At 41.4% G+C, this 24,115-nt stretch overlaps 2 protein-coding genes across 2 annotated transcripts in view; one reads left to right on the top strand and one right to left on the bottom strand.

Annotated features, from left to right (window-relative positions):
• Positions 1 to 610: 610 nt before the first annotated feature.
• LOC104082629 (neuferricin) lies at positions 611 to 2,579 on the top strand (the record flags this gene model as incomplete). The annotated part of the gene is made up of 2 exons (XM_009585831.1): positions 611 to 797; positions 2,366 to 2,579. Coding segments are annotated over 2 exons (401 nt in total), but the record flags the coding sequence as incomplete, so codon positions are not given.
• Positions 2,580 to 9,065: 6,486 nt separating this feature from the next.
• ANKFY1 (ankyrin repeat and FYVE domain containing 1) overlaps positions 9,066 to 24,115 on the bottom strand; it is a gene marked incomplete at its 5' end in the record, with an annotated part of 25,537 nt that continues 10,487 nt past the window's right edge. The window contains 18 exons of the mRNA XM_009585830.1: positions 9,066 to 9,237; positions 9,980 to 10,070; positions 10,554 to 10,700; positions 10,920 to 11,044; positions 11,378 to 11,468; positions 11,732 to 11,879; positions 12,325 to 12,501; positions 13,588 to 13,788; positions 15,042 to 15,198; positions 15,549 to 15,667; positions 16,893 to 17,061; positions 18,035 to 18,188; positions 19,432 to 19,530; positions 20,478 to 20,700; positions 21,101 to 21,198; positions 21,626 to 21,825; positions 22,545 to 22,613; positions 23,389 to 23,593. Coding sequence (XP_009584125.1) covers positions 9,105 to 9,237; positions 9,980 to 10,070; positions 10,554 to 10,700; positions 10,920 to 11,044; positions 11,378 to 11,468; positions 11,732 to 11,879; positions 12,325 to 12,501; positions 13,588 to 13,788; positions 15,042 to 15,198; positions 15,549 to 15,667; positions 16,893 to 17,061; positions 18,035 to 18,188; positions 19,432 to 19,530; positions 20,478 to 20,700; positions 21,101 to 21,198; positions 21,626 to 21,825; positions 22,545 to 22,613; positions 23,389 to 23,593 — 2,606 coding nt within the window. The remainder of the gene's footprint in view (positions 9,238 to 9,979; positions 10,071 to 10,553; positions 10,701 to 10,919; positions 11,045 to 11,377; positions 11,469 to 11,731; positions 11,880 to 12,324; positions 12,502 to 13,587; positions 13,789 to 15,041; positions 15,199 to 15,548; positions 15,668 to 16,892; positions 17,062 to 18,034; positions 18,189 to 19,431; positions 19,531 to 20,477; positions 20,701 to 21,100; positions 21,199 to 21,625; positions 21,826 to 22,544; positions 22,614 to 23,388; positions 23,594 to 24,115) is intronic.

Below are 24,115 nucleotides of genomic sequence, written 5' to 3'. Positions count from 1 at the left end.
TGGAAGGCCCGGTTTCGCCTACAACATGTCTGCCTTGGCGAGGGTCTGTCACCTGTGCTGCAGGTGGCTGCTGGAGACCAGCGTGCTGAAACCTGTGAGTGATCAGCTGGAGCTGCTGCTAAATCAGACCTAGTTTGAGGTCCGCTTTCCTCTAAGGCAAAGCTTAACAGTTTTCCTGCCCTAGGCTGTCAGCTGCAGCTCTCTGCCCTGCTTTTATTCGTCTCTGCTGAGAAAAAGGCATGGGGCCAGTGCTGCAAGTACTGAAATTAGCAGGGCTCGGGAGACTGTAGGAGCAGCAGTGCAGGGAAACTATTTTGGGGAACGAGGTGCATGGGCGGGAAAGACTTCTGGGTTCTGCAGCTGAAAGTGGCATTGACTTTGTGATCTTTAATGAGGCTGTGCCTGAGCTTGTCCTGCGTGGATTTATTGCTGTGGGTAAATTGCTGTGTGATCCAAGAATGGAAGGGATGTAAGCTCAATTCAGTTTTAAAATTGGGCCATGGCGAGATCCTCCTTTTTTTGTCTTTAAATAACAAATTTTTTAAAACAACAGAACTATTTATTTTCCTTGCCTGGAAACACTGTGGTCTTAATTGATCTTCTCTCCCAGGGAAGCTGGTGGGCAGATTCTATGACGAAAATGGGGCACCGACAGAAGCCTTAAGGCAGGCTGAGGCTGCGATTGAGGAAGCTCTGAAGTTCCAAGCAGAAAGCGAGCAGAGGAAGCAGCAGTTTCCACCCTGCAACTCTGAATGGAGCTCTGCTGGGGGCAGCCGATTCTGGTGCTCCAGACAGAGGTAAACTTTGCCTTCCTGCCATCACGCTTGGAGCCTTGGGAGCAAAGCATTTTTGCCCTTTTTTTTGGACACCCTAAGCTTTGTCATTGCCTCTCCTGGCAGGAGTGGCGTAGGAAGATGTCCTGGCTCCTGCAGCCGCCGCGCTCCGTAGGTGAGGTCTGCTGACTTCTCCGCAGAAGGGCATAGGTTGGTCCGAACGTGCTGAGTGCTGGCATGGCTGGAATACACCGGGCACGGTCCCTTACCCTGTCTGCATTCCTCAGGCTGTGCTTTCTGACGGAGGCAGAGCCAACCAGCAAGGAGCGGCAGTGCTGTTCTCTGCTGTGCCAGGTTGAGCCGCTGCTGCTGTGTGAGTCAGGGTCCCTAGATTTTCTCTGCCAGTCCAGCAGCCGCTGATAGCCTCCACCCGGTCTGGAGTTGCACAGAGGTGTAGGCTGGGCTAGTGAAAATGTTCTCCAGCGTGAGGTAGCGGAGGGGAGCTCTGCTCACTGACCTGGTGAGCGGGTAAAAGGAAAATAAAGTTTCATCCCAATCACTAATACTTTTAGGAATTTTATTTCTGAGGCAAAAACTCTTCTGTCACACTGGAATCAAAATCAGGTTTCAGAATTTGCCATGTGTACCCGTGATCATCCTGTTCTCAGGAAAACAGGACAGAAACCCCACTAGGACCGTCTGCTGCATTCAGACAGGTTTTCTTGCCTATCAGGAATGCAAGGGTTAGCTCGTGTTTTTCAGACAGTTTCACAGCCTGTCTCACAGGCTACTGCCACAACAATTTTCACTTAAAACCACTTAAAAATGAGGTTGAGCTTTGACTAGTCATTTCCTAGTTGGCCTATTTAGTTGTATTCCTCTCTCAGTTTAGGGACTATTTTGTTTGAAGATGAAATCATTTCACAGACCGCACTGCAAAATGCTTAGGCTTCATTTTGGTACACCAGTAGCACTGCCTACCTTGGGGGATCAGCTTCTGTGCGTGAATGAGCTTGGGTGCAGCCTTGGGACTGGGTGTCGTGTGGCAGTCACTTGTGTAAGAGTTTACAGGCTTAAAAGATGCAGTTGTTAGGGGAACAGGCAGGATTTGGCCCACAAAGAGACACTATGAAGTAGTTGCGGAAGTACTTGAGACTTTTTTTTCTTTTCTTTTGCCCTAGATCTCAAAATCACTGTGTTCAGTCATGGCACAGAAGGCGGTGCGTGGTTATCTGTGAGCAATTAGCTACCCCCAGAAAAGGCATTTTGCCATTAGGCACGCTGTGCTACATAAGGCTATGATTCCTTTTCCAGCAATAGAAATGTGGGAAGCAGAGGTTGGTTGCTCCCAGAAGGGTGAGAGCATGTAGCAGCACTGATGAAACCAGGTTCAGGCCACAGGTTTGTGAAGCACAACCAATAAAAAAGTATCGGAAAGCTGTGGGGTGTTGGCTATTGGGAGCAAAGTCTACGTCAGTGAGTGTTAGTTCTAACTCACCCAGATTATCTTGGTTTCTTTCTAATGATTCTTGATTCACTGGAAGCATTTTCACGGGTTTGAATTGTAATTTATTTTAATTTTCCGTTCTTAGTGGGGGAGTGAACAGAGACTGGACTGGAGTCCCTCGGAAGCTGTACCGACCCGGTTCGAGGGGGAGTCCCTGTGTGTGCGTGAGGACTACTGGTCCCCCGTGGGGCCAGCCAGACTCCTCAGAGCACAGCGACAGAGGCGATCTGGACAACCCCCACCTGGAGGAATACGCCGGCTGCCATCCGCTGGCCGAGCAGTGTGTCCTACAGGCGTGACTGCGAGGGCTGGATTCGAGGGGGGCGTAGAGTCCTGCAGCGAAACGTTGCACTTCGGGTGGGCAGTTGCAGCTCCAGCTCCGTTCCCTTCCATCTGTCTGTGTAAAGGGAGCAATAACAATTTTATGTTATTTGTGACTCTTTTTTAACATGTGGAGTTGGAGTTGAGACAAGGAGGAGACACTTCGGCCAAGTTAGTGGCTAATGCTAATGCTCCTTCCCAGTCACCTGATTTACTCCGAAGAGTTTAAAGGTAGCAGGGAGAAGCCTGAATTTCTCCTACGATTAAGGTACATAGTATCTAGGAACTTGTGCGGCTTAGTTATACACAAGCTTTATCAAATTCTTGGAGTACAGAAGGCAAAGGTCATTGCTGTATTTTCTCATTTAGTGCTTGTATTAGATACTGTGCGAAGAAGATATCGGAAGCCACCTATGAGGATCGTTGTTTTATATTAACCTCACCATCCTGGTCCTCTGATTCACTACTTTCAAACAACTCGGATCAGGAATTGGTAGTTTTAAATAGACAATAACAAAAGCTATCTGGTAACACGACCATCCTGCTGTAATCTGCCTCCTGTTTCCATTCTGGTATGTGACCTCCTCCCATCTGGTACGTGTCCGTCAGACTACAACCCGAGGCTGGATGTATCCCCACAAGACCCAGCTCCCTTAAAGTCCGTCCGTATTTTATCATAGCTGGCCTTCAGGACTGTGGGTGACCCCCAGAAGAGCAGGGCAAGTTATTACCATTTCTGTGTGGGGCCTGGGTGCTATGAACCCCAGGCTGCTGGGAAGCAGTTGCTGTTTTTCATAGAATCTACTGTTAGAATCAGTTTCTGGTGTAGCTGCAGCCTTGAGAGACACCCCCAGATCTCAGAGTCCAGCAGCGGCACAGATCCATGCTGAGCTGTGTTCAGTTCTTTTCCTTAAGGCAGCTGTCACCTATTTATGAACAGCTGGGAGGCACTTATAAACGCATTAGTTTTGAGCTACTACCACCTCTAAAGTAAGTCCCACAAATCTAAGTAATTAGTTAATAACTAGTGAGATTACAGGAGGCCTGGCTCCATTGCTTCAAAGCAAGAGTAATCACTATTGCAGTGACAGTAGGACATATTACAGCACTTCTCACCTATGTGTTTAGGTGAGGCTACAGCTGCTGTGGATGGGAGCCATGCAGCAATTTAAACATGTACATGCTTCTTGTAATAAATGTTTGGGGTTTTGTGTTTGGGTTTTTTTTTTTAACCTGGTTCTGTTGTGTTTCTTTTCCACCATAGTCTTGAAGAGAAGTCCTCCAAGGCACTTTTCAGGCCATCAGTGGAAGTTGTATGGGCAGATGAGTGGCAGCAGAGCCATCACACAGCGTTCAAGTCCCCAGTCACGCTTTTAGATGTTGTGTTTCTTTTCCACCATAGTCTTGAAGAGAAGTCCTCCAAGGCACTTTTCAGGCCATCAGTGGGTGGAAGTTGTATGGGCAGATAAGTGGCAGCAGAGCCATCACACAGTGTTCAAGTCCCCAGTCATGCTTTTAGAACTGAAACTCAGCCGTGGGCTTGTGTCATCTTTGGGACTGGAGTGGGCTACTTGCTTCACATGACAGTCCTAAAGATAAAGCTGTGTAAAAATCTGCAGGAAAGAGGTGCAGAGCCATGCTTCGTTTTCTCCACAACTTAGTGGGCATTATAAGTGTCAGCATGTCATTTCTTTAACAGGCATTTGCATTTAGAGGTCAAACCATCCTCAAAAATGATTGGCAAGTATCTTTCAAATAGCCTTAAGAGTTGCAGCAAATTCCAGATTATTAAATACTGTATAAAGTAGTTTGTAAGGGCAAGTCAATGTCACAAGTTGGAGTCTCAAGTAGTGAAGGTGTATCAGCAATGTAACTTCTGAGCAAGTTTCATCTTGCTGTAATGCTCGAGCACTACGCAAATAGTGCTGAAATGCTGAGGGATGGGTTTGATCTTACGAGCTACATAAAAATCAAATAAGCTGCTGCAGGAAGGCAAGAGCTTAAAGGTAAAGTTTGTTGAAAACCAATTCACAGCTTATTCCTCAGGTTGGTGTTTGGAAACTTGCACTAGGAGTAAGTCATCTATTAAAGCAAACAAGGAGACTCCCTTACTGACCTGAAGCGCTCCAAGATTTTCTTGTTTCTACTCTAATGCAAAAGCTCAGGTAGATCCGCCCGTGGTAGAAAAGGGTGGGAAGAAAACAGTGATAGTTACACAAGGGTCAAATCAACACAGACAGTGCTCTAATAAAGCTCACCATTCATCTGTACTTTACTAAATTTTATTAAAAAGACTAATGCATGACAACCTCACCAAGATACTTTGTTTGGTTTTGCTATTGCACTGAAGCTTTCCTTTTCCCAAAGTAAAGCTGCAGCAGTTATGTGCTCTTCCAGGAGGCTAAGCTGCCCACCAGAACACAGCTGAATGCACTAGTAGTATGTTACTTAGAGTCAGCTCAGCTTGTCCATTTAAATGGACCTGAGCTGAGAACTGATTTACTCCATGAACCAGCTCTGGCCTGCAGGAAGTCAGGATTGTTTCGTAACAATGATTATAGATAAATCTAGTATAAGGCATTCAAGATGACTCTATGGTATAAACTAGAACACCAGACCTTGTCAGCCAAAAGAACAGCTGTAGCAGTTCCACAACACTAAAATGAGTACCTGGAATAATTTCAGAACAAAGAATAAAGTTGTCATGCCCAACTGAATGTTCTATTTCTAGTTTTCCTTGTGGCTTGTAAAGGGTAGCTTGCAGAGGGGCAGCTGTCTCTACAGAAGATATCTTCTTAACAAGGTTTCCACCTCGCAATGCATTATCTAGTTACGCATTTTATTACAAGTAGAATCATTACACAACAAAGTAATGCATATTGGAAAAATACATTTTTACAATGACTCCAGACAAACATTGCAGATAAAATGCCATTGTTCTAAGACTTCCTTTTCTATTTCACAGAGGGTATTAGAAGGTTCAGAGTTATTTTTGTCACTCATACAAGCTTTGATTTTTCTAGAGATGAGTTTGCTGCAGTACCTAACTCTGCTGGTTACAGAAAAAAGAGGACTTGCCTATTAACATTTGATCTACAAAAAAAATCCAGTCTTGGCCTCCCATATTGTTACATGTTAATTTATAAGCACTAGGTGAGAAGTTGTACAAGCCATTGATCTCCAGCGCAGGAAGTCATTAAGGCATCTGTCAGCTTTTAGCCAGCAACTTGCTACGCTCTGTTAGTACCTTCAACACTAACATTCTCACTCCACTTAGTGGTGTGAAACAGTGACTACACCTTTTTCAGATACACAAATTAAAACTTAAGCCAGACCACATTTTGTGCTTGTATAAGAGTGCTGGATGACTCCAATCAAAAGGAATCCTGTCTAAGAACAAAAAGCTACAGTATGAACCACCACAGACTTCCCATGCAGCCCCCAAGTGCCTAAGCCTGGTTTGACAGCATCACTTCCCAGGGACAGAAGTTGGTTTGTTTTCCATTTACTCTTTTGTTCAGTGCTTGGCAGACTTGAGTCTCAAGTTAATAGATACCACTTAAAGACAGCAGGGGTACAAGGGGTGAGGTTTTTGGTCACAACTGTAGTATGCTACAAAAAGGAAGAGCAGTTGTTTATGGAGTTAGAAATGTGTTGACCATTACTACATTACCAAGTGCCTCCATTCGCATTTGTACCCTGCAGTGGAGCATTGCCAGCAAAACTCCCAAAAAATCTCAGAGGTCTGAGCGTTCAGACCAATACCAGGCAGAGTGCATGAGGGTTGTTTGGTGGGGCCAACCTCTTTAGTTGAAGAACTAGTAGAGAACTAACTTGGGTTTTGGTTCAAGTTGTGAGCTTTTCCCCTTTAACTCTGGCAGAAAGCTATTTAGAGTTGGCTGGAAGGAAATTATCTCAAAGGCACTTTAAAGTGATCAAATTTGCTGAATTTAATTGCTTTAAATTTAATGAACACTTCAGGCTGTACATTAGTTTATCAGTTAACAGTAACTTTCCTTTCAGACTTCAGTAAGAAATCTGATACAGTATTGGCTGTAAAAAGCAAACTAGGAGCATTACATATGGTTTCCCAGATCTTTCCCAGAGTTTCAGGCAGTTATAATTAATATTCTACTTTTAAAAAGAGCAACTAGCCAGCTTTAAACTTGCCATTTAGTTAAGCTGAATTTTCACAGGATCTACATTTTTCATCATTTAAAAGGCTGCTTATCCTGTTAGAACTGAGCTGCCTGTTCCCTTGCCCCTTCCATCAGAGAACTCATTGAAAAAGTGAGTTTAAATGCTTTAGCAATTACATGTTGTGCAGTTTTCCAATTAAGTTGAAGTCTATAGGCTGTGGCCTTGGAAGAACACTCTTCTGCCACTACCTTTTAGTATTCCGAGCACGCACTTACCACTCCACAGCACCGCAGCTCCAAACCAAGAAGGAAGTCAACATGTTATCATGGGATACGCTACAGTCAAGATTTCTTTCACCAAATGCACTTTCTCTCTCTCCATCATTGTTATCTTTCACTGCTAGAGGCCTGCAGCCAGTGATATTCTGAAATACCAGAAAGCAATGGACTAGAAGTACACTGTTTTCCACCATCTATTTCACTCAAAAAAACCCAAACCGTAACTTGCAGTTAAATGCTTCAGACATCATTATTTTCCACCTAGAATATTATACCAGAGATTCACCGCTTGTATTAGTAACTGTGTTAGAGACCAGTTGTGTTACCCAGGGCATTCTGTTGGAACATGACAGCAGCAGACATTAAACAGTGAGGCAAATTTGTATTATCATCCATTATTCTTCTCTAGTGTTACAAGGGTGAGATTCCAGTTATAATATGTGCATATTGGAAGATCAAAGTGCAGATCAAGTGAGACTTGATGTGAAATTCATCGTGCAAATGCCAGCAATTACACCCTCTCCCATCCTTTTCTTGTACAAGTTTGAGAAAAACCTCAAGCAAGTCTCCCATAAGAGCAGTCTGGTTTATCACCTCATCTTACTCTTTAAGACTGACAAGTCACTATTCCAAACAGGGCAATGTGTCCAACTTGTCTATATTGTACACTGGAGATAACAGTCATTAAATAAATGCACACCAATTCATGGAACAGAGATGAGGAATGCTGAGTTGAGTTTAAACGAGGTTCACCTCTTGGGATGAAAACAGCCTTAACATGGCATATAGCTTTGCTTAAGTACACGTTTTTTCTGACTGAAGCCTTTGCCCACCAAATCATAACCTTGTCTATCAGCAAAACACTTTCCTGTTTACCTAGACAATGTGGTGTTGGATTTTTACAGACTCAGCACGTTTAATAGAGCACAACCAGCCTAGATTAAAATACTGCAGCTTAATCCAAATGCCTGGCACCACACTGCCAGTTCAGAATCCTTCCTTCAAGGCCAGAGGCTTAATGTTAATAGGACACCTCCAAATACACTCCCACTCATTTTTTTGAAAATGGACCCAAATTTAGTGTCTAGAGGTGCAGCACATTCTACACTGGAAGGGGCACTGACTCTCCTGCAGCAGTTAACCAGGGTCTTTAAACCAAAGGAAAGTGCTACTCTCCCTCATGGGATTCATAATGCACTTCAGCATTTATTGCTGTATTGTGAGTTAGACTACTTAACCAGTTTTAGTGTTTCTCCATTTAGCATATGCTTAGGCCTTTCAGCACAGTTATGTTCATTTATACAAGTTTCATGAATTGGAAGGACTAGCAACGTAAATATGAGAGTGCAACAAAGACTTTGACAGCTCTAGCAAGTATGAGCAAGAGTACTTACTGGCTAAAACAATCTTGCACTTCCCTTGAACATGCTAAAGCTTATGAGACATTTACTGAGGAGGTATCAAGATGTGGATCTGCAATTCTGACTGCTTTGCATCAGATGTTGTAAAGCTTTCTGTTGTAAGGCCACAGTTCTTGAGCTATGCTTGGAACTACACCCATTTTTTAAGAGTTTCTTGAAATGAACAGTGGTTGCAACAGCTCAGCCTAGCTTCACAAGAATCTTCTCTAGAGAAAGGGAACATTTATCTTTAAGACAAAGCAAAGAAAGATACCTGGTTACCCTGAAACTTAATGCCATCTCTACTAAGCAGCCTGAAAGCCACAGGACTTAATAGAGTTGCTCAGTGCAAAGCACCATGTCAAGGACAAACCTGTTTTATGTCAATTCAAACATCAGCCTAACAATTTTTAGCTTCCATACCTCACTGCAACTAGAAGAGGGTCTAAATTCTTTTGTCACTTGGTTTCAACAATCCACTTGAATTCCTAGTGAAGTCTATCACAGCCCAATACATTTACAGTCATACAAAGTCATTTATACCAGAATATATCGTAACAGGGTCCTTAATTAGTTCAGTCTATTGCAGAAGACATGTATAGGCCTCCTCTTCCCTATCCAGAGGGCTTTAAGCAGAGCTGCTGTCAGGAGCACTGACTGAGAATCCCTTTATTTCCACAGCATACTAGGAGACTCCTCCCAGAGTCAGGACATCAAAGCAGATGTTGCAAACTCGAACTGGCTTGTTCAGATCAAATTTTATGATAGGAATCTCCTTTGTTGAGCACTTATGGCAGAGCAGGCGTCCACAGTGTCGGCTGTTGATAGAAGAGGAGTGGGAGAAAACTCATAGTGAACACCAGCATTTTACCATTTGATATTCTTTATCAATTATAGTATCACTAAAAAAGTACAGTAGCAATCAAAATACTACATTTTTCTTGTATCTTCTGATATTTCTCATGTAATAATTGAATACTAATGCCAAAAACACATGCTGCTTCTATACTAGTCAGTCACCTAGTACTACTTCAACTGATGCATATGTAGTTTCTCTGGAACACTGGGCTAAGAGAAAAATCTTAGCTTAACATCCACCTAACCCAGCATATTTTGTAGAAGTTCAGACTGGTTAAGAAAAGGCAACTCATGTCTACACAAGAGCAACTCATGTCAGCATCTTCAGTCATTTCCACATTACAAACAGCACCCCTAACCTAAGCTGGCAGTGGCTGCCCGAATCTTTTGCCTGTTTCAGAGCAAGTCAGCCCCAATACTGAAAGTGGGCATCTAAATCTTCTGTTACACTACTGGAACTTTGATGTGATTTGTCATTCCCAACACATCAGAATATTAAGTGCACAAGCTGCTTAATATATGATTTTATGCACACCACAAGTTACTGATCTAGGACAGGGTGGAATATTTCAGCTGGATTACTGATTATACACCTACATTAACACGGAGGTTTCCTAAGCCACCAGAAGGAAGAAGCCTAGCTACATTTGGAAAAGGAATCCGTTTCCTGTGCTGTAAGCACAGCAAGATGTGTCATATTACCAGTGATGCTTTCTTGTCGTGACTCCAAATTTGGCAGTGCATTCATAGCAGTTGGAGCCATCACACCAGGGAGGTTCTTTTGTCAGCATATCTGTTAGAGGCAAAAATGAAAAGGCAAAATGGGCTGAGACACCTCTTGAGTACACTGTAACATTAAGGAGGCTTTTTCCAGTTTTAGGTTGCATCTGGAATAATTGATTTAACTGCTCTTGCAGTAGCTTCAGTCTTGTTTGTAGACAATGTATAGTTGCTTTCATCAACACCACATTATCTACCTAGTCCAGCGACCAGGTTTTAAGCTACATTAGACTACGACACCAGCCAGGAGTCTCCACGTCTACACTTCCAGAAAAAAGTAATATTTAAGTTTGACAGGTCTGCATTGTGCAACTTTTCAGTTGATCATGAGAAAAATTAGTATTTCTACCCCCACTTAAATTAGTACAATATTCAGAAGTTCAGCCTCTCTGGAATTACTGTCATCTAAGTCAGATGTCCAGAGTTCTCTCCTGCACCAAAGTACCTCAGAAGCATAAGCTAAAAACACTTTCCAACTGTAGCAAGTAGTACTTACCCAGCAGTCTGAAGAGAAGCTGTTTTGTAGCAACTTGGTAGTTGAAGATATTGACTCCTTGATTATTGTTAACTCCAAGACGAGCCCCAGCTCTCACTATTGCACGACACAAGTTAGCATTTCCCTTCATGTAAGCCAACAGGAGCACTGAAAGACAAAAGCCAGACACTTCCCTGCTAGCAGAATGGTAGGTCCTGTGTTACACTCAGCCCAGTGTAGGATCTTTAGTTCTTTTAAGTTTCCGTGTAATGTTTGCATCTTACTGTATTTAACATACTACTGCCAATTATTCCAGCTTTAAAAGTGACATACCATTAATACAACTTCAGTGACTTTCAAATTTAATAGCTATTGAATCTCACCTACCTGTGTTTCCTTCAGCATCAGGTTTGTCTAGAGGGTATTCTGGCATACACTCCAAGAAGAGGTCACAGATGGCTGCTGCATTATCTTTCCCATATTGTCCCAAAATATGCATTGGTGACTGGCCTCTGGGGAAAAGAGTTTGTTATCCTGATCAAAGTCTGCTTGCTACTACAGTTACTCATCCAACTCTCCTTGTTTTCAAATTTGGTTCAGACTTCAACAATGCTACACCTAAGTAAGTCAGTACATCATACAGAACTGCCTACTTTAACTTCCTTTTCTTGGTATACATAATTTCCACACAATTTAGGCACAGCAGGCTCTGCACACTTCACTGTAAAATTAGTGTAGAAGTACTATAATCCAAGCCAAATCTCTGGGGTTTTCATACAGTCATACCAGCACATATTTTAAAATAGATTGTGGTTCTTTTAGTCTGTTAAGATTATACTAATTACCTAATATTAAAGGCTTCTGCATCTACATTGCACTCTGTGAGGAGGACCCGGATATTGTTTAGACGGCCATGCATCACTGCCAGATGAAGAGCTGAAAAATAAAAGAGAAGCTTCAAGAATCTGAAGTAGTTAGTGTCAGCAATAATTACAGCCTGATGAAATTAAGCACTCCCCTTCCACTTCCCCCACCTTCCCTTTCCAAAACTCCTTCCACCAGCTTTGATTTCTTGGACTTTCATTCTTGTTTACCTTTGAAGAGTAAGCCCATTCAGTGGACTATCTCTACCACTAGGAGATATCATTAACAGACCTACTGAAGTGTTTACATCTACTTGTAGAACTTCAGCAGCTTACCATTATTTCCATTTTCATCTACAGCTGCAAAGTCTACTCCATTCTCCAGAAGGACTGAACAAATTGTGGGCAAATCTTGCTGGGCTGCTAAGTGAAGAGCAGTCTGACGATGCTTAGTCAGTTCATTCACCTGGGCACCTGCAAGCAGCTGTCAAGATGCAAGAAGGAATATGTTCAAAGATGTTTTCAGGGCCATTAGCCAACAATTTATTTCCACGAATGAAGCACACAAGACTCCACTGTACAGAGATACTACACAGATACTTCTATGCCTCCAGCATATATAAAATGCTATCATTACTGAGCTGCTGCAACTTGTGTTCATGTTCAAATGTGCAGAAAGTGCAAGGTAAGGTTCTTCCTTTAAAGTAAGCCACGCTACCTAGTGACTGCTCCAAATCAAACATGCTCATACAAAAGCTACTGATGCAGCTCAGCTAACAGTACAAGCTAGAACAACTTTATGCAAGTCTGAATTCTGTTTCAGAAAAAGTGGTGTCATCGTCAGCTGACTTCTCCAGCCCACAGGCAATGTGCATTAAGGCAGAATGTGCATTTTTAAAGTAGAGGAAAAATTACTCTCCAGTACATACCAGATTACGCACAATGATCTCTGAGCCAGCTTGTACAGCCAGGTGGAGAGGTGTTAGTTTGGAGGCATCCTGGACCCGGGAGTTTACATTAGCCTGTACACTTATCAGGAACAGCACACTCTCAATGTCCGAGTTCTGAACAGCTACATGTAGGAAATTCCGACCTTTGTTATCAACCTGTAGCAGAAAGGGCACGTGAAATGAAATCCTTTATTTCTGTAGAACAGCAAGTTGTTATGTGATAGGACACATTTTCACCAAGAGATACTTGCTCCCTCTATTTGAGGTGAACTGTAGAACCTTGTTCCTTTCACTGCTTGATATTAGAGACTTATTTGATAGATATGACTATCAAATAAACTGAACTGAGAAATTATCAGCTGCAACTGCTCACTCTAGTCTGCTCCAGACTATTTTATTTCTACTTTATAACCTTGTCATTTCTTGACCACACACTGGAGAGTATTATGACAGACAAAAGGTTAACGGCTGTTGTAGTAAGTACTGAGCAGCAGTTAATGATAAACTCAGTTAAATGAAACAAACTTGAGTCAATCTGGCAGTTAACACCTGAGAAGGAAGTAATGCAATCCTGCCACACTGATGCAAAGTGTATTCATTTTTTGGCTTAATGCCAAGTGCATGTTGTTGTTCATCTTTGCTTTGAAGCTGATGTTAAAGCATATTTAGAACCAGCTGTATTTGTGACCACATTTTAGATATATTACAAGAGTTCACTAATCACTCAAATACTTTACTAGTAATTAAACTTACACAGGGTAGGAAGAAACTCCTGAACAGCTGCCTGAATTGTCATACCAGAAGCCTGAAGACACAGTTGGAGGTTTTATAGTTCAGCAGTGCAGCATAACATCTATTATTCAGTTATTTTAGGTCAGGATAGCTATTTTGGATAGCTTTAGGAAAGCTAGGTAATAGATTATTTTTGTACTAGTCCAGCACAAGACAAGAGTAGAGTTAGAACTTTCTCCTTATATATACACACATATACCTGTTCCTCAATTTAGTACTGACAAAATGAGATAAGGTTTGATGAGACAGTAACCCTTGATGTTCTTACTCACACACAGCACGTACACACCTACAGTTTCCTAATAAATCCTGTTACAGAAAACTGGCACCTGGCAAACATCATTGCTTGCAAAGCCACAAAAGGATAAAGCAGAATTTGCTTGTAGAACACCTGTTACCACAGACTAGTGCAGTAAAACCACCAGCATGCTTTGAATACTCCCAGCTTACCTGTTCAGCAGCTCCTGGTTCCCTCTTCAAAATTGCTTCAGCTGCTTTGTTATTTTTGTATGTCATAGCACATGCAAAGGGAGTCATTCCTTGCCTGTCACGTACATTTAGCTTAATATCTGGATGTGAAATCATAAGCTGAATGATAACATTATGTTGGTTGCTAATGGCAACATGGATTGGAGTTCTTCCTTCTGCATCCTAGAAGGAAACCAGGAAGTTTGTTATATGAAGATTCAGTAATACACAAGTCCTTCCCTAACGCTGAAAAGTAGAGGAAGCTTATTAGTTTAGTTCTGTGACATACCCAGCTGTCTTCGGCTGGGACACTAAACAGTTGCAGTGGGAGCTCAAATCCACAGTGTAAGTGAAGCAAATTGATATTTGTTTCTCCAAATAGGTTGACCTCAATCCTGTGCTGTACAGCCATTTAAGTATCTCAGAGTAACATTTCCCATGTAGTCAGACATTTTGGGGGCAGAGATGGGCATTCAAGACCATAGCCTTCCAAGAGAATGCTTTCAAAATAATATTAGTTTGAGGTATTTGATGTTAATACTTCATAGTATTAACAATTTGTAGAATTCAATTTTTATCTGGAACAATGATGTACAGTATGCAAACCTGACGTACAGCATGCAAACCTGACGTATCATTTCCATAGATTCAGCATTGCAGGTATGTCCCTAGCTTGACTCTCAGGCACAAGTGCTAAGTTTTCTGGAAGCTAAACACTTGGAACTTCCCTCACAGAAAATATAACAGCATCAGGCATGTTTGTTATGCAAACAGTATATTAAAGTCTAGCAAATTCAAATAATTTTGAATCAAGCAGCAGTTTACAGCCACAGTTGCTTTGTGACTGTGTGTTCTGTCACTCATTTTGATGTCATTTTCAATAGCATCAGGACCTAGAAATGTTATGCATTCATTTCTTTTGTTGCTATTTGTCAAGTTTCTGTTTAAGGATTACTGTGTAATCAAAAAAGAAGTGTCATTCATAGTTACATCACCTCAGTTCACTCAGTAACAGAAGATACTTCCCAAACATACTAACAGAGTAGAGTATTCTGGAGTTTCACACTATAGCTGATCTAATGATTAATTGCAGAGAATACAGCCCTGCTCCTGCCTTTAATTCACACTAGGGACAGAAGAGTTGAATTCCAATCATTACATCAGGAAACTAACACTGCAAGAAGTTTTCTGTATCATTGTTTTCCTTCAGTATAGCTTCCCGAATTAACCCATCATATGGGCAGATATGCACTAGATCTGGTAACAAGGGACAGGAAAGAAACTAGAACTGCAGCCCATCGTGGCATTGGCTCAGCAATAATAGGAGGATGTTTTTTCCTGTCAAGCAAAATACACAGCCAAGAGGGAAGTTGTTTTCACTACATTAGAGGCAAAGAATCAACTTCAAAGAAACCGTGTACAATATCTCTACATACCTGAGCATTGACATTGGCACCAAACTCCAAAAGGCACTGGATCACCTCTTCTAGTCCCCAGCAGGCTGCCAAGTGTAGGGGTGTCTGTCCATCATGAGCTTCCTCTTCTCCTTCTCCATTCGGGCCTGGCTTTCTGGGACTATTCACATCACAACCACTAAAACAAACACAATACAGTCGATCTATCACATTTAATCTAGACTTAAACTGTTCCAAACAAGGCTCAGGAAAAAAGTTTGCAAGAGCTGATCCAGCAACTGCTGACACATTCTACATAAGCACAAGTTCCTGGTTTTAGTTTGATTCTTGTCATCGAGAACATGATGCCAATATAGATAACAGAATGTGTCTTTAAGATTAGTCAAGACTTCTGTAAGTGCCATCCACCCACCAAAAGTCTAATGAAGCACATACCTGTTACTGGCTCAAAATAGCATTCAATTAATTTATGCCAGGAAAATATGTACATGCACATTAGAAGGTTTGTATTTTAGAAGGGGGTCTGACCTGCGAATAAGAAAGCATGCTGTTTGTTCACTGTTTTCATCAATAGCTCTATGAAGAAGAGTTTGTAAGCAGCCACTTGGTCCTGACGCCCAACAGGTTGAATCACAGCCATGCCTAACCTGGAAGAAGAAGCACAATGAGGCAGTGAAGTTTCTTCACGTCTCCAGCAGGCTCCTACTACTTTTATATAATTCTTGACTAATGCTTCTGAAACATTATCCTTTAGAGGTAGAATTTGAGATGCCTTATCTATTCTTGTGACAGTCACTGAATTTCAGGAAGCTACTTCAATGTCTTCCAGACCAATATTTTATTGGTATACTATGTAATACTTAATTACATAGCATTTACTAACAATTCAGATATTCACTCATATACCCTGCATAGACAGGTCTTAAGCCAGTTCGGGTAACACTTACTTCACTTTCAGCAATGACAGGCACCTAAAGCGAGTCAAATAGCATCAGCAGACATTGCCTTTGAAGATCTGACCCATTTACCTGCTTTCCTATACATTCAGCTGAACAAAGAGGTTTTTTCCAGGAGCTGTATTTCTAATATTTGGTTTCTTCTACTACAGATCTACTTACTCAAGCAATGTGACATTAAATAAGACTTGTTTCCACTCCACTTTACAAACTATTTACAAGGTTTATACATTAGTAGTTTCAGTGCTGACTCCATGAAGATTCTTATCCAATACCAGCACAAATTGTCAAGTTCAGTTACAAGATGTATTTCTCAGCTCATCAGCACAACTTTTAAATAGTTGTCTCTAGCAGACAACAACTAGATATCAGAGACAAAGCTTTCAAGTAACTTCCTTATAAAGGAGACATAAGGAGGTCTACTTATGTCTGCTAAAAAGTCTCCTGCTGGATCACCTATGCCTGAAAGTAAATAGGCTTGAAAGTAAATACGCCTTTAAAGGCCTTCTTGATGGAACTTTAAGATGTAAAAACCAGCACATACTCTAAAGCAATACATGTAAGTGTTCAGTTTTATTCAGGAAGCCTATCATTACACACATCTGGTATGCTACAGACTGATGTTTTTAGTAGATCCTTACTCCTTCCAGAATCAGAAATCCAGATAGCATATTCTATACTTTTATTACAGTGGCTGCAAGTTATTTGACTATGCAGACTACAGTGTTTATAGAAGATTTCTAGAAGATTTCCCAAGAAAAAGGAACTTCCGGTGAAGAAAAACCTCTAGAAATTAGACAGTGGTATAGTACCACTCTGTTCTTTTCATGCATTGAGTTTGTTTTTGCTGATGAGCCCCTTGTTGCTAGCAAGATGCACAAAAGTGAGACCAAATTAAGTCAACTGACAGTCTTACCAGAGTTGATGCAATATCTTCCAGGTTATTTTCTAAGGCAAGCCATAAAGGAGGATTTCCTTTCTCATCTGGCACAGACATGTCTGCTCCCCTGGTACAAATAGCATCAACCACAAGAGGGAGCTGGTTTTTTATAGCTAGCTGTAAGGCAGTCTCTCCATCCTGTGTTCTGTAATAGGTACAGTTTGAAGTGTGTTACTACTGCATCATAAAGTTAGGCCTCGTGTTACAGTAGTTTATTGGCAAAGCCAAGAATTATCTCCTCATGTGTGTATTTTTGCTGTGGTAAGACCATATCTCTACAGCCAAGCAAATGCACCATATTAGTTTTTCATCACAGCTATGTAGTTTACCTTTCTTTCCCCCCCACTTCAGCAGCAAGTGACTGATTTCTGAAGTTTGAAAAGCATGTTAGTGTTCTTAGCTCCGAGACACGGTCATTTCCTTAAGTGCAGCCATTATTTGAACAGAGTTCGTTCAGAGGAAGCCTACTGCCAGAGAAGCGAACAGCTTTGTCTGCACTGTGGTAACAATTCAAGCAACAGTCAGAAATACCAACTGTTAAAAAACTGAAGTTAGAACAGCAGTATTAGGCAGTTTGTTCCCATGACATTCATTACAGTACAGCTCACCAAATTTCAAAGACAGCCTGTCAGTCATGTAAGCAGATATATGTTTTGTTCAGCCTAATATCAACTTGTCTAGGAGATACTCAGGAGGCAAGTTCTATCAGAATCTTGTTGCTGGAGCTACATCTAATTAGTTCAGATGATAGAAAACATGGAGCTACATCTAATTAAGAAAACATGCAGCTCCAACAAGCTGGCCAATAGATGAGACTATAGAAGTTCAGTACCACGTCTCTAGGACTTGAAAGTCTGTTACAGAGGATTCTGTTCTGCCTAGAATTAAGTGGCACCTCCCCCTGCAGCCTCAAGAGGAGGTACTGACCAATGGAGCTATATGTAGGTCCAAGTTCACATATGTAATCCCTCAGCCATAACTAGTGCCATAAAAAGCAAACGCATAATTATGCACAAATCATGATTTGAAACCAACTTCAATCCATTATATAAAGGCAGTCATCACTACCCACTCCTAAATACATACGCAGTTGAGCGTTGTATCAGTTAAGATCTTACCTGACATTTATATCTGCCTGATGTTCCAGCAAAAAGAGTGCACTCTTACTATCTTGTCTCTGTATTGCCATATGTAGTAGAGTCTGTCCGTCTGACATTGTGTCATTGATGGACGCTCCAGATCCAAGCAGCTGAGCTGCTATTGTGTGCATGCCTGAAGAGTTAAACCTCATTAGTATTCTACCTTCAGTTCTATAAAAGACACACTGAAGATTAATAAATAAAGCTTCAAGCTTTCAGTTTTCAGTAATTAGAGTAAGAGATGCACTGAATGAATGCTAGAGCCTATTAAAATTTATATACACGAGCTAAATCAACTCATGACTCTACCCAGCTTGAATATTCATTTACAGACTTACTGAATATTGATTACTGAGTCCTTTCGGTTTTGCTTAAAGACACAAGATATGGTCTGGTATACAGCAGCTTTCCCATTAGTTCTGCCAACCTAAAATGTAGTAAAGTCCTCCTTAACCATACCTAGCCTAATCCTTCATATCACTTCAGACTTTTGTCCAAAAAACATACTAACTCTGGTACTACATTCATAAGCTATTCCCTTGAATATTACTGTGTTAGATGTTTAGTTCCTCCTCCTTTATCTCAGAAGCAGATAAGGGCAACGGCAGGGAGGAAGCTACACTTTGGTTTCTTTCCATTGGAAAGGAAAGTGAAAAGCCTGGACAGTAAAGATGTTTGTTACATATGGATGACATCTAGCACTCCTGTACAGAGCAACATCACTAAGCATTCTGCCTCATCTCTTAAGTCTAGAGCATGAGTAGTCATCTCCCAGCTCAGTAGGACCATACTTAAACTGATTCAGTAGTGACCACACCACCTCTTTCTTTCGATGATGTCCTGATACTGTTCAAAAGTCACTTGGCTGCAGACAAAAATATCTAGTTTTCCCCAAACCATTTGCGTCCACATTTCAGACAAGAAAGCATCTTCTGAATCAGTATTTCAAGATCCATTCCCCTTAATAGCTACTTAAAGTAGCTCACCTTCCCCTTATGAAGGTCAGCATTACTGTATTAACCAGCATCTAGAACAGAGTTAACCATGAACAGACAATATGGTGATCTGATATGAAGACTACCAGGGAGTTCACAGTGGAACAATTCCACAGAACTGCAAGTACCATGGTGGGCAAGAGGCTCCAGGCTACCTGCTAGTGAACAAGGGAAGCTGTAGGGCTAGAAATCTATCAGTAAGTCAGATGTGAACATTCAGTATTAGAAGCTGAAGAATCATCTAAAGCTCTCCTTGACAGTTTCTCACTAGCAGCACAAGCCAGGATATGAAGACACACCTGCTGTTTTGTCTCAAAAATCTTATCCGTATCAAAGCTTCCGTATCTTTTTAAGTTCTCATCTTGTTTTGAAGGCACATACCTGTCCAAAGAGCCAATCCCAGCACAGTCTGATCTCTTGAGTCCTTTAGACTAAAGTCAGGAATAATTTGCAAGTTGTTGGTAGCATGAAGAGCGTTAGCTAGAAAAAAAAGCATAAGGAGTTAGAGCATTCTTGTACTTGACCTGCAGTTGCACATTGAAAGCTGCAGGAGTAGCAATGTCACATTTTGAAGTAGGCTGTTCCTTTAGCAGTCAGTTTGAAAGATCCAAGCATGGTACCTTCAGTTTCCCAGATGTGATACTGCTTAGGATTCAAGTAGTATTGCCACTACTACCTAATCTTAATACTTATACTAAAAAAAATTCAACTTTCTAGCTAAGAGGCTTAACCTGCCTCTTAACCCTTCTACCTCCATTTCCAAATAGAGTGGTGTATAAAGTGTTCTGAGAATGAAGAGTGGAGGCTGTACTGCAAGATGGTGGCAGCATCCCTCCTTCTCAGCTCTCTGGGATGGAGGATATTCTCCCCAATTCCCTACTCCCTCTAAATCCCACTTACAGTAGGAGACAAAATAGGCCTTGCTTCAGCTGTCAAACTCCCTTCCTGCTGCTGGAAAGGAGAAGCTGAACTAGTAGCATTTAATAAACTGTCTTCTGCTAGTATTTCAGTACTCAAGTCTCAACTCTACTACAGTACTAGCATTACTCTGTACAAAATCCTCTTATTGAAAGAGTTGAGGGAGGCAGAAGTCTGTCCATATTTGATTCCAGCATGAAACCAAATGCTTTGATGGGGAGAGAAAAGGAATCTCAGTTGTACAGATGAAATACAACCTGGGGCTAAGTGTTCAAGTCCATCATCTACAGCGGAGATCTTAAAGATCTCGGGCAAATTGATTTTCTAGTCTTAACAAACAGATGGTTTGAGTTTAAGACTATGTTTAGCCAGTCTTACTAATCGCTCTACTTAAACAATGTTTACAGAGGACATGCTTTGTTAGTAGTTTGTCAAAACACAGTTTAGATGCCATCTTGACACACCAATCCACTACAGCATCAATACAACCTGAACCAGAAAAAACCTACCTTTTTGTTCCAAGATGACTGACACCACATCTGGGTGATTGTAAGCAATAGCCATGTGAAGGGGAGTTTGCAGATAAACATTCTCTGCTGTTGGAGAAGATGCATCCTTCTGACCAAGCACTGCTTCTGCTGTCTGGATGTTTGGATTGGCTCCTTGCTGCAGAAGTTCTGCTGTCAGGTTTGCTAGGCCGTGCCTACAGGCAGTATGCAGTGGTGTCTCTCCCTTTAATAAACAGGGTAACAGCTTGAGACATGAAACCCAGAAAGAAGTAGCTTTTAAACTACTACGCCCACAAGAATTGGTGAGAAGAGCTAAAGTCCTAGTAGTTGAAGCTCCTTAGGACTTTCAAACTACATTGAGTTAGGCTATATTAAGGACTTCATTACAACAGACACTGAGGGAAGTGTTAAAAGCATGTTGGCAACTGGTGATCCTCAAGAACAGTGCCACGAGAATGCAACAGTTGTCTGATCACTAGTAAGTATCTGAAAACATGCAAAAGGCTCACCAGATATTCCAACTTGCTTTAAGCTATGGTTAGCAGTGAGAGATCTCTGCTACCTTATTTCTAAAGAGAAATAAGGAAACTTTCAGACTACAGTCTGTAAGTTTCTGCTTTTACCCATTTGTTTTGGTGGTTGACTTTTGCTCCATGAGTTGCTAGGAAGAGAGAAGCTGCCTCATTTCCTGCACCAGCTGCCCTTTGAAGCAAGCAGTTTCCTAAAGAAAAACCATGAACACCGTTAGAGTGCTATTCCAACCACACTTTGATACTAACAAGTGTGCTAGCACCTTCACAGCTACCTTACAACATTAAAATTTGAAGCCAACAAGAAAAATCCTACCTACTAGTAGTCCCCTTGCAATGCTGGACCGTCATATGCACTACCCTTTAGCAATTACACATTTTGAAACTGTAAAGAGGATGTTAGGACCTGGCAAGGGGTCCAGATTTTCTGTCACTTCCTGCAAGTCAAGCTCAGATTGGGACCTGTCAGCGTTCCAGCTCTGGGTAAAGGGTACCACCTACCATTTCTTACACAGCAAATGCTGTTGAAACCTCATTCAGCTCCTCAGAGTGCCGTTAGCATTAAGTAATTAATTTACAAGCCTTCCACCTACACAGAAATACAAATCTCTGTTTTACCTGTTACTGTGTCTGGAGCATCTGTATTGCTGCCTCGCTGGATCAGCCTTGCTGCAAAACTGTTCTCATCAAATGAGGTTCCATTTACAACAGGGGCATCCTCAAAAGGGTTTACAGACTGATCGGACGATACAGTGATATACTGAACTGCAAGCCACAGAGCTGTGCTTCCTTCATGATCCTTCAGTTCCAAGTCTAGTCTAAAAATAAGAGTTAATGTTCCCCAATTTATACCTTAAAAAGTGGTCCCCAATGCAGCTTAAGTTTCAAGTGTCTGTACAGCTGTACTAGTTTATCTAATACCTCACTGACAACTTTTGCTTGCCAAGAAGCCTACTGTAGCTCCAGTTACTTCAGAGAATTTGTGAATACTCTGAAACAAGCAAGACTATAGATTTAAGCTCATTGCTCCTACAAGAAGCATGGCCCTGGTAGATTTGGGCTCCCTCTAAATGTAACAAAGAGGCAAATACTCTTGTATTTGAGTAAATTGTGTTCAAGAACTGCAAATTCAACTACAAAGAAACCAAGTCAAATGAAGTATTCTGCTGCATCACCCTAAGAAGTCACCTGTATTATCTTTAAGCAGAACCCAAGTTGAACTCAAGAATGTATTCAGACATTTTAAGAGTCTTATTACTCCTTTCAGCTCCTCTACAAATGAAGTTACTGCTACATTATTTCACCTAGCCATCTTTGAAAAAACACTGAAATGCAGTTTGCCTCCTCTTTACAGTAGGGCAAAAACCTACTTGGCTTCTGGCATTGTTCTGGCATCTTAAGTTATGCAAAGCCTTTACACTTTTGCATCCCAAGCCTTATTATAAGGCGAAAAGGCACAGAAGAGTTGTTAAACCCGTTTTCCTATCTTCACAGTACAAGGTAACCTCAGTGTATTTTACATTTAAGCGAGACTTACTGTTTGCACTGGAGAAGCTGACTGAATACAGGTTCATTCCTGACCACAATTGACACGTGTAATGGTGTCCTGCAATTGGAGCAAAGTACAGTTACCTCAGAAATAAGTGAGACGCTTAAGATTCTGTCCATAGTCACCAACATGCCCCTACAGATTTATGGGGTTAACTTTTGTCTCTGCTTTCAGAAGGGCACAAGCACATCTTGAGAGAAAGAGCAATCTACCCTTTTAGTGGACATGATTCCAATTAATTTAGTAGTAAGCAACCCTTTACACTAATGTAAGAGCTAACTTTAAGGAAAAAGCACAAGAGCTTGACCTATCAGAACTAAGTAGCTGGTATACTCCAAGTTTTCTATATCATTTTATGTACTTGTTTGCCAGCCCAACCTAACCTGTAAAGCAGTTTACAGACCCTACACTTCAGATAAACACACTGCAGATACTGGCTCTTTCAGATAATTTCAGTTTCACTGACAGCTTCAAAGAGAAGTACCTTTCTGGAAATACTATTTGTCATCTTAATTCGCTTGCTCTACTGTTCAGTGATTCCATAAAGGCAAATTAATTGTGTGCCATGTGTTCCAACACAATCAACTCACCCCAGTTTTCTACAGCTGGGCTATACTTAATTAGTCATGACAAGGTACCATTCAGCCTGCACAGCTTTCCGCTTTGAATGCTACCCACAGGTCTCAAACTGGATTAATGAATACACCTTTCCTGCTTCCAGTATCACCTGTGCTTTGCTGACAGACCTGAGCAGGTTCTTAGTGGGCTGCATCTAATCACTACAGTATTATCTGTTTAACTGGTAGCAGACTTTCCTTCACCCAGTATTTACCTTCCTTTGTTGTCTTGCATATTTGGATTGGCTCCTGCCTGTAAGAGGGACTCTGCTATCTGTGCCATCTCTGCCATGACATCTGGCAAATGCTTCTTGGGGCTGTACGATGCCACAAGGTGCAGAGGAGTCTCCTGGTCTCCCAGTGTAGCAGCATTCACACGGGCACCATTTTTAATGAGAAAGTTTGCAGCAAATTTATCTCCTTTTGTGAAACAAAATAAGGTTATTTATGGATACACTGGAACATATGCTTTATATGCTTTATACAAGTCCAGAAAATGGATACACATGATTTCTCTCTATACCATACAATCGTTCCAATACAAGTGTCTGCTCATAGAATGCCTTAGTAATAGGTAACTTCAAGAACACTTCACTGCAAAGTTAGGATTAAAATATTTCATAACAACCCCTTGGAAAAAGTGTTTTGCCTGGAGGTTACAAGTGACAAGTTCACACACTAGTTTATTTGTTATGGTGATACTGAGTTTGCTAGTTCCTCTATCAGGATAAATCCACTGCTGCTTTAATGCACAATTGAACAAATTGTGAGACTAAACATACAAGTAGTTTTTGAACAAAAGATACTACGCCAGGGCATCAGTCAAAAGTGTGTAGTTGAAGTTAGTCATCATCTGTTCAGTATTGCTACATAAACAAGCAGTAACACAGCCTTTGCTCTTGAAAGTTTAGGCCCCATTATAGGTAGGGTAAGGCCATTAAC

Source organism: Fulmarus glacialis, unplaced genomic scaffold, assembly GCF_000690835.1.
Source record: "Fulmarus glacialis isolate BGI_N327 unplaced genomic scaffold, ASM69083v1 scaffold3959, whole genome shotgun sequence".
In the NCBI taxonomy this organism is placed as follows: Eukaryota; Metazoa; Chordata; class Aves; order Procellariiformes; family Procellariidae; genus Fulmarus; species Fulmarus glacialis.
Note: the sequence above shows the minus strand (reverse complement) of the source record. Positions and strands in the feature narration are given on the sequence as shown.